Source organism: Pteropus alecto, unplaced genomic scaffold (genome assembly GCF_000325575.1).
Source record: "Pteropus alecto unplaced genomic scaffold, ASM32557v1 scaffold226, whole genome shotgun sequence".
In the NCBI taxonomy this organism is placed as follows: Eukaryota; Metazoa; Chordata; class Mammalia; order Chiroptera; family Pteropodidae; genus Pteropus; species Pteropus alecto.
The window spans coordinates 4,547,985-4,558,442 of record NW_006440132.1 but is presented as its reverse complement, the minus strand read 5'-3'; the positions used below and the strand labels follow the sequence as shown (position 1 = coordinate 4,558,442).

Genomic DNA, 10,458 nt, shown 5'->3' with positions numbered 1-10,458 from the left:
AAATATATTTAAAAATATTTTACTATTTAAGGAAAAACAATAACAATGAATTATTAAACATATATATGAGTAAAATGTATAACAACACAGCATAAAGGCTTAGAAGGGAAAAATAAAAACATACTATTAAAAGTCACAAATAATAAAAATGTAAAGGAATGGGAAATGGTAGACTAACACTAATCAGAAGGAAGCTGAGCTTAGAAGGGAAAAATAAAAACATACTATTAAAAGGATCCTATACTGTATATGAAGTTGTATAATAGCACTTGAATATACATTGTGATCTGTTAAGTATGCATATGTACACTCTAAAGTAACCACTAAAATAACAAGAGAGTTATAGCTAGTACATCAGCAAATGAGATAAATGGAATTATGAAAACACTCGATCCAAAAGATTAAAAAAAGAGAAGGGAACAAAGAAAGATGGACAGTAGACAACAAAAGCAAGACAATCAACTTAAACCTACCACAACAATATCACATTAAATATAAATGCTCTAGACTTCCCCAATTTAATGGTAATGATATCAGATTAAATTTAAAAAGAAAAATAAAAGACCCAACTATATGCTGTCTACAAGAAACCCATTTTCAATATAAAGTCACAAATAATAAAAATGTAAAAGAATGGGAAATGGTAGACACTAATCAGAAGGAAGCTGGAGTAGTTATGTTAATATCAGACAAAGTGTATTTTAGAACAAACAATATCACAGGAATACAGATGACCATTTCAGAATGATAAAAGGACCGATTCATCAGGAGGATATAACTATTCTAAGTGTTTATGCATTTAATAACAGAGTTTCATGGGCCATTGTATAGAGCACATAGAAGTGTGAAGCACATGAAGTAAAAACTGATAGAACTACAAGGAGGAATAGATAAGTCCACAATTATAGTCAGAGGTTTTAATACCACTCTCTCAATTACTGATACAATAAGACAAAAAAAAAAGAAGAAAGGTTTTGAAGACTTAAATAAACAATGCAATCAACCAATTTGATCTAATTGACATTTATACAACACCTTATCCATAAATAGAAGAATGCATATTATTTTAAAGTTGACACTGAACACAATGATAGACCATATTCTGGTCCATAAACCAGTCTCAATAAATTTAAAATGATTAAACTCATAAAGAGTATGTCTTCTGACATAGCAGAATCAAATTAAACATCAATAACAGAAAAGATATCTGAAAAAATCCTCAAATATTTAGAAACTAAGTAAACACAGGTCAAAAAAGAAGAAAAAAGAAAAATTAGAAAATATTTTGAATAAAGATGAAAATACAATTTATTAGTCTGTAGTAAGCCATAAAAGCAATGGTTGGAGGGAATGCTTATATTAAACCTCAAATCAATAACCTCAGCTACCACCTTAAAAATTCAGAAAAAAAGAGGAGCAAACCAAACCCTAAGTACACCAAAGAAAGAAAATAACAAAGATCAGAATAGAAAATAGCAAAAATAGATAAAACCAAAGCTGATTCTTTGAGAATATAAATAAGTTTCATAATCTTTTAGCCATTTTGGTCAGAAAGAGATAAGACAAATTACCAATGTCAAGAATGAGAGTGATATCACTATAAATTCCATAATCGATAATAGAATGTCACAAATAACTTTTTGCCAATAAATTTTATGACTTAGATGAAGCTGACAAATTCCTTAAACCCACAAACTACGAAGATCACTTGAGAAGCAATAGATACCCAAATAGCCCTATATCTACTAAAAAATTAAATTAGTAGTTAAAACTTTCTTATAAGAAAACCTCCAAAACCAGATTACGAGTGGTCCCCAGTTTAAGATGGTTTGACTTATAATTTTTCAACTTTACAATGGTGTGAAAATGACATTCATAATAAATTACATGAGATGGTCAACATTTTATTATAAATAGGCTTTGTGTTAGATGATTCTGCCCAACCGAAGGCTAATGTAAGTGTTCTGAGCACCTTTAATATGAGTTGGGATAAATTATGATATTCAGTAGGTTAGGTGGATTAAATGCATTTTCTACTTAGGATATTTTCAACTTATGATCCGTCATATGTTGAGGAGCATCTGTACTTCAGTGATGAATTCCACTAAATAATTAAAGAAGAAACATTACTAATCATAACCAAACTCTTTCAGAAAACTGAAAAGGAGGCTATATTTTGCAGTTCATTTTGTGAGGCCAGAAATATTCTAATAGCAAAACATACAAAAAGCATTATGAGAAAACTACAGAACAAAATCTCTCACAAATATAGATGCAAAAATTCTTAACAGAATTTTAACACACCAACTCCAACAATATATGAAAAAGATAACGCACCATGACTATGTGGGATTTACTTATTCCAGGAATGCAAAGTTGCTTCACCATTTGAAAATCCATCAATGTTATTTACCATATTAACAAACTAAGAAATATAAACCGTACAATCATTTCAACAGACACAGAAAATTCAATAAACATTTCTAATTAAAACAAAACAAAAACCTCTCAGCAAACTAGCATGCGGTCTTTCACCGTTAAGCCTGATGTTACATAAAGAATGAGTACTGTGCTTGGAGTATGACAGAGCTGGTTGGGAATCTTGGCTCTGCCATGTCCTGGTTGTGAGAATTTGGAAAAGTCACATACTTCTGTGGGATTCATTTATTTGATCATAAAACTAGGTTGGTAATCATTCAGAGGGTGATATTAGCAAAATGGCAGCGTAGGAAATTGCTAGAACTCATAAGCCCACACACACTGTGCCCCAGAAAAATCAATTCGAACCATTATCTATGCCCCAAAATACCTCACGCAAACTAAGGTTTCTAGGTGAAGGGTTATAGCAACTGGGTAAAGTGAAAAGATAAAAGATTGGCTGAGAACTGGAAAGACAGATTCACGTGATTCCCGTGACTCCTCCCCCAAGCCCGCCGCCCAGTGCAGAGAGAGAAAGCCTCTCTGTAGAAGGAGAGAAAAGTGAACACCTAACTTCGCTGCAGATTCCGGAGCAGCCCCACCCTGGCACAAGGTCAGCTCCCATGGCTGTAGGTGGCTTTCCCATGGTGCAGGTTCCTGCAAACCCAGGCCCCTGGCTCACTCCAGTGGTTGCTGGCTCTAGGGGCCCAGGAGCTCTTGAAGCTCCAGTAGCTTCTACAGTGCCAGGCTCCCAATAGGCTCCCACAAACCCAGGCTTCTAACCTACTCTGCTTCTGCCAGCTCCCACGGCCCCAGGTGGCTCCTGTGGTCCAGTCTCCCAAGTAGTCTCCCTAAACCCAAGCCCCTGACACCCCAGTACCAGGCCTGCTCCCATGGTCCCAGCCTCAAGGCTGACTCCCAGGGACCCAGGATCCCAGCCTGCCCTAGGGCCGGAGATGCCCCAGCAGGCCCAATCTCCAGGATGTCATAGCTTCTCGGCTGTGCCAGCCATTTAGAAGAACTCAGAGAGTATTGAGTTACGACCAAATGCAGCACTCTTAAAAGCCGCTTTTCTCCTCTTCTCTGGCATGCCTGAATCATTTCCAAAGGCCTCTTCCCCAGCACTGAAGATGACTATCTCAGTCCATCTCATTAGAAAAGGCAATTCCTTGAATTTCTTTATCTCAGTCCCAGAGATAATGTATTTACAGAAAAGGTCAAATCTTCTTCTAAATTAACTAACCCTTTAACATATGACTTTGAGGATCCAACTCAGAGAATCAGAACTTCTCCCCAACTAAAATTTGCTACCTTTCCCTGCTGAAAACCATACAAAAAAGCACACAGGAGAGGATGCCAGGTGACAATCATGAAATGATGAAACCTCCCAATGCCTTCCCAGGTCAGATGACACCAGGTCTCCAAAGGCAGGAAAAAATCTCTTTCTCACCTTTGTCACACTATCCCAACATCAGGGGAAGTCACGGGCTTTCTCCTCACCTGTGTAGAGGTCCGTATCTGTGTATTCGTCCACTTTCTTGTGCTGCAGAATATAGTCGGAGACCTTGGTTCCAATGGCCGGCTGAACGTCCACCCACTCCAAAGAGACCACGGTGCTGGAGGGCTCCACGGCTGGGGACAGCCGTAGCCTGGAGGGGTGACAGGGAGAGTTGTTTGCCGGGCAGCATTGGTTGGGCCCCAAAAACCTCTGCATAAAGTAGATCAACATGGAATCGAGAAAATTAATCCAAGCACACAATATGCGCTCACGGAAAGTTGATTAGCCTTCCATTTACGTAAGCTATATTTCCAGTGATGCCTCCTTGTCAATTCAATTGACAGCGCCTTCAAACACAGTAGCTTTCGACTTCTCTGCCATTCTTTTCAATCACCCAATATATCAGTTAATTCTTTAATATCCTTAAATTAATACTCCCTCACAAGAGGCCGGAATCCTGAGGAACCCTTTTGTAAGGCAAAAAAAAATCAATCTATCTATCTATCTATCTATCTATCTATCTATCTATCTATCTAGATATCTATCTATCTATCTATCTATCTAGATATATATATCTCAAAAGGACTGAAGGTTAGAACTGGAAGAGTCCTTAGAGAGAGGCGAGTGCAGTCTCCCCATTCGAGAGACGGGGAAAGTAAGACCCGGAAAAGGGAAATGATTTGTACAAAGTCACATAGCTAGCTGAGGACAGAACCGTGATGGGAACTTTGCTTGTCCCTGGCCCAGTCTCTTTCTCTTTCCAGCACGCCACGCTGTCTCTTTAAGGACTATCTCACAATGTGATTCTTCTCTCCCCACAAAGGAGTGTTAGGGGACTCTGGTTTTCCAGTACTGGCTCCTGCCCAGCTCTCTTTATTACTCACACTCCTCCACTCAAGGTGACCTTTTACTGCCTCAAATGGTGGATTTCCTGCCCCAGAGCTTTCACACGTGTTCTTCCTTTCCCTGAAACATGCTCGTTGCTTGATTAACTCCTACTCTAACCTAGGGCTCTTCCCAGAGGCGTCCCTGACTGTCTCCCTCCCCTCCAACTAAAGCATCCCCACATCGTTTCCTCCATTAGCACCTCTTTGTTTTTCTTTCATGTTTTTATTATTTTTCAAAATCTGTATCCTATTTTCCTGTTTTTGCTTTGATATCTGTCCCCTTCGCTAAATGGTCAGCTCCCTAAGTGCACAGACTGTGCCTGTCTTATTCATTGATGAATTCCCCAGTGTCTGACACATAGCAGGTGTTCAAAAATTATTTGTTGAATGAATGAATAAAATGGAGTTTCTTAGAGAAAGTTCTACACTTCCTTTATCTCAGTAGCGCCCGTGTCCAACACAGGAACTGACAAAGCAGTGGTCAGTGCCCAGTAAACCTTTGCTAAATGGATGAGTGAAGGAAATAATGATGGGCCAAGTGACATCATTAAAATAGCACACACTGAAATAGCAGTCTCTACCCCTGGGCCAGTGTCTGTTCTGCCAAAGCTCCCTGCTTTCTCAAAGAAGGAGTCGAGCCCCAGAGACCTCAGGGGTCCGAGGAGACACCCTGGGCACAGGAGCAGGTTAGGGCCTGGACTGCAATGACTGGAGTGTGAGTCCATGGGGAGGGGCGGCCAGAGGAGGAGGGGCCATACATACGTACACTGGCTGCGGGAGGGGGCTGCAGTTGGGGAGCCCACTGGCATCGAAGGCGCTGAGGTCACACCTGCACCAGTCATCGATCACATCCCCTTTCCCTGAACACCAGTAGGAGCTCATCAGTGCACTCCTGAAGGCCTGGAACAAAGGAAGACAGAAGAAATGCTGACGATAATGGTGGAGAGACTGACAGTGAAGATTCCAATGGCCATGATGGCGGCTGATCAAAGCTTCTGAGCAACCGTCCTCAGCACAGGACACCCTCCTGGTGCCCAAATCCCTAGGGCTCCACCACCAGGTTCCCCCATTCTGAGCCATTCTCTAACCCGGCAGCTGGAATGATCGCTGAGACAGGATAGTAACAGCATCCACTGAGAACCTCCCCTGGGCCTGGCACTGTACCTGCATTAACTTATTTAATCTTCACCACCCCACACAAAAGATATAATGATGATAATTAACAATAGAAATGCATCATTATAATTATCGTAATTATTAGTTCCCATTCCACAAATTGGAAAACTGAGGCACAGAAGAGGTAAGTAACTTGCCTGAGGTTCAAAGCTAGTAGGTGAAGGAGCGGGGACCTGATCAAGGCAGTCTGCCTCCAGACTCTGCCTTGCTACACCACTTTGTGAAGAAGTCTGACCTCACTTCCCTGGTTAGAAACTCCCTACTGCCCTCAGGATAAAGTCAAAACTCTTCACTCTAGCTCCTGATCCCCTCCCCAGGCTCATCGCTCACCACTCCTGACTTTCCTTTGCATGCTATCATCCACCTCCCTGCAACCACTAACATTTCCACCAACACTGAATCCCTGCTTACATAAAGTGTGCTCTAAATCAAGAAACAGCAAATTGCTTCTGTAAAGGGCCAGACAGTAACTATTCTGGGCTTTGTGGCTAGGTAGTCTCTGCCGCAATTACTTAACTCTGCCTTTGTAGTATGAAAGCAACATAAGCAATACCTTAAATAAATGGGTATGGTTGTGTTCTAATAGGACTTTATTTACAGACAGGCAGCAGGCTAAATTTGGCCTGAGCATCATAGTTTGCCGACCTTTGCTCTAAATGATGATCAGTGTTCCATCTAATTGCAATGTGCTCAGGTTTTTCGTTTTTCCTAATACTCTTTCCTCTCTGCTAGAATATCCTCCCACTCCCTTCCCTTGTACTCCAATTCACTCGTTTGGTGTCAAATGAAACATGCCTTTCTCTGGAAACCCTACCTTGACTTTCTTCAGCCTGGGATCACGCTCCTCTCCTGGACACCGTTACACACTAGACCACTCTACCATCACATTCCCGGGCCTGTCTCACCCAACGCGTTCTGATCCCACCAAGGGAGTGGGGCATGCCTTGTTTAATAGTAGTGTTCTCATGGGACGGAGTGCAGTTATTCAGTCAACATTCACTGAATAAATGAACGGGCAGCGAAACGCTGATACACAGTAGGCTTAGGCTGGGATGTGCTTCGTGCTTTAGTCACTCCATTTACACTGATATTCCAAGGTATTGGGGATTCCGAATGTTTGACAGTTTTCTTTTTTTTAAACTTAGGGCTTCCAGAGAATGTTGGTCTTTTATACCTTTGCCAGGTAACAGACTCTATGTGTTTTCTTGTGCTTTCTTTCGACTTTCTGTGAACTTTTTAAATAAAAGCTTCACACTGCCTCTAACCAAGGATCTCTGATTATCAGGGTACCACTTCTCCATTCTGTATGGTTTCACAGACTCAGATAGAGCATTTGTATAAGGCAGGTCTGGGGTCCGCCTCCTTAGGTACCCAGAACACAGATCTAGAAGGACAAGGCGTGCACAAGAATCCTACCGTGTAGGCCTCCATCATATTTCTCCCAGTGCTTCTGAAAAGGAGGCTCTAATTATTCCTGTCGTATGTTCTTACCCACATCCTTTTCTAGGGTATGAACAAATGATCTAAATTATCCTGCATTGGGAGCAGTGACCCAAAGAAATAACAAATTATGATGAAAGACAATAGATTAAGCACCTAATTACAGAGTATAAGGTACTTCGAGGGTATTAAAAAATGTTATCCCCACAACAGCACTGAGATACAGATATTATGATCCTTATTTATAGGTGAGAGAACTAGGAATCAGAGCAGTGAAGCAATTTTCCCAAGATCACACAGCAAGTACATGGTGGAAGCAGAATCCCAACCCAGACCTCTCTGTCTCCCAAACTTAGATCTTTTCTATTTAACCATGCAGGGCAGTGGGTTAACCCCAAGTAGGGATGCCAGATTTAGTAAATAAAAATAAGATGCCCACTTAAATTTGAATTTCAGATAAACAACAATTTCTTTTTTTTTTCTTTAGTATAAATATATCCCACTCAATGTTTGCATATGAAGTATGTGAGCCAGGGTCTGGCACATAGTAATAGCACTATTCCTACTACAGGTCAGAACCTATGCTGGGAACTGATGTCTGTTCTCCTATCAGCATCAGAGGGGGCACTCTCATGATGGAAACCAGATGGGATGGCATGAAGTCATGCTGACGAACAGACAGACCTTTTTCTCCCTCCATTTACAGGTCCCTCCTTACTGAAATTATCGTGCACGACTACTCATGACTCAAGATTCTGTAACATCCCCAGCCAGCACTAAGGGCTTAATTACCATAATGGTGAAATCCAGGGCTGTGGGTGAAAGTGACACAGATGGCAAAGCATTGCCTTGGATTCCAGCAAGAGGAGGAAAGAGAACATCCTGTTTTGTTTGTGTATGTGTTTTTGTTTTTGCATGCCTCTGTGTGTGTGTGTGTGTGTGTGTGTGCGCGCGTGCATGTGTGTGTTGTAATCAACAGTCACTTGAACTCGTGGAAAACAAAACAGAAAATCTCTCTGGACTTTTTGAGTTTCACCATCCAAGCAGCTCTTGGGAAGAAATCCTGTCTGTTAGACTCCACATCCACTGGCTCTTTCCCAGCCAGACCCTGAGGAACAGAATGGGGACTGGTGCTTTGGCCAGGCAAACCCTGGATAGAACACGAACTCACCCTGATAAAAGGCCTACATCAAACGGGGAGCCCTAGCAAGGCAGCAGAGGCCAGCGCTGTGTCAGCGCAGGATCGCTCTCTCCTTAAGTCTTCGGTCCTTGCAACATTCCATCCGAATCCAATTAGATCTCAGGGGAGGAGAATCATAGAGTGTTGCAGCTTGGAGGGCCTCTATAAATCATCTAATCTAATCCACTTTAACTTTACAGATGCAGATACAGTGGCTTAGAAAGACCTGCTGGCTGCTCCAAGGTGGTAGAGCAACTCTGTGATGAAATGACTCCATTCCTCTATTTAATCCTCAAAATTATCCTTTGAGATGGGTGTCCTATGCCCATTCACAGATGAGCATGGAGGAGGGGGAATGTGAACTAAAGTCCATCTGAATCCTGGCACCTTTGACTTTCCCAGGCCGCACAGGAACAACAAATGCCAAGACTTCATCCACAACATCCTTTTCAGCTGCTCTGCTGGAATCACGTGCTTATGTGTTGTTCGTGTGTGTCTGTGTGTGTTCTCAGAGGGAAACGAAACCTTACACTGGAGGCATTGTCGACTCCTGGCTTTTGAGTAAGTGAAGGGAGTTAAGAAACAAATCCTGTACTTAATACAGAGCTAAGGGCTACATTTGCATGGCCATTGGTTTTCATGACAAAGAAGGTTTGCATTTCTACTGCTTGTAAATACTTCCAACTTCTGGCTAATTAGCTAGCAAACCAAGCTGGGCAGGAGAAAGCAGCCACAAAAATGTTAAGCAATCTAAATAAACTAGGATTTTTTTTTCTCTATTGTTACTTTCATATTTGACCTTGCATAAGTTATTCCTCTCTTTAAGCCTCGATTTCTCCATCTGCAAAATGAGGACACAGAAGATATATTTTTGAAGCTTTAATTAAGTTCAGTAAACATTCACTCCAGACCATGTGCTGACTAGATGCTGAGAAAGGAGATGAACAAGGCCCAGCCGCTAACTTCAAAGGACCCATAGTTTAACGGTGAAGACAAACACAATTATGATTCATATGGTTCATGTGCTATGAACTAACACACACGGGAGACTGCTGGGATACAGAGGAAGGGGATTTTTCAGCACTAAACTTTTTGATAATGTCTTTGGAATCTTAAACTTTAAATAAATATTCCATATTTGATTAAGATGCCTGGGGCCATCTATACAGAATGTCACTAAGCTTATGAATTAAATCCCATGCTCTATATTTAAACAATAACTATTTATTTTACACTAAAAATTATACTCAGGGGCTAACACTCGGTCTGCTATTTTTGATATTGAGATGGTTCTGGTCTGATGATGGCCTGAAGTCCTCATTCAACGCTCAAAGGCTTTTGTTATCTCCACCGGTACTAAGACTGGTCTTGTGGTTGCCCAAGCCACAGCAACTGAGGAGAGGGGAAGGCCTTCTAGAGACAAAATGATTTTCACTTGTTTATCCCTGGCTCCCTTTTGGTGCCTAATCTAGTCCCTAGCAGGTAACCTAAGTCAGTCAATATTGAATCCAATTAAAAGTTCACATGAAATGCTGAATGAAACAAACCAATATAAAAATAATAAAAACAAAGAAAATGTGTGTGTGCATGCGTGTGCGTGTGATCCCTTCTTTCCCGAGATCATGTCTATCTCCCCTGCTGGTGAACAGCATCCCCACTGATGTGCTGGTGCTTCCAGCCAAAATCTGAGGGTTAACCTGGTGTCCTTCCTCCCTTTACCTCGAAACGTGTCTTAAAACCAACTTCTCCTCCCTGGTCCCAGCACTGTCTTCCTGCTGCAGGTTAGCAATGCAGGTTCTCCAGGCAACTGTCACCAGTCAAAGGCCTTTGGATTGGCCTTCCGACTGGATGTCACCTTT

At 41.5% G+C, this 10,458-nt stretch overlaps 1 protein-coding gene across 1 annotated transcript in view; it reads right to left on the bottom strand.

Annotated features, from left to right (window-relative positions):
* Positions 1–10,458, bottom strand: part of ASTN2 (astrotactin 2) — a 787,984-nt gene that overhangs the window by 136,758 nt on the left and 640,768 nt on the right. Inside the window, exons 19-20 of the mRNA XM_025050436.1 lie at positions 5,570–5,703; positions 3,919–4,067 (exon numbers count right to left, since the gene is read on the bottom strand). Coding sequence (XP_024906204.1) covers positions 3,919–4,067; positions 5,570–5,703 — 283 coding nt within the window. The remainder of the gene's footprint in view (positions 1–3,918; positions 4,068–5,569; positions 5,704–10,458) is intronic.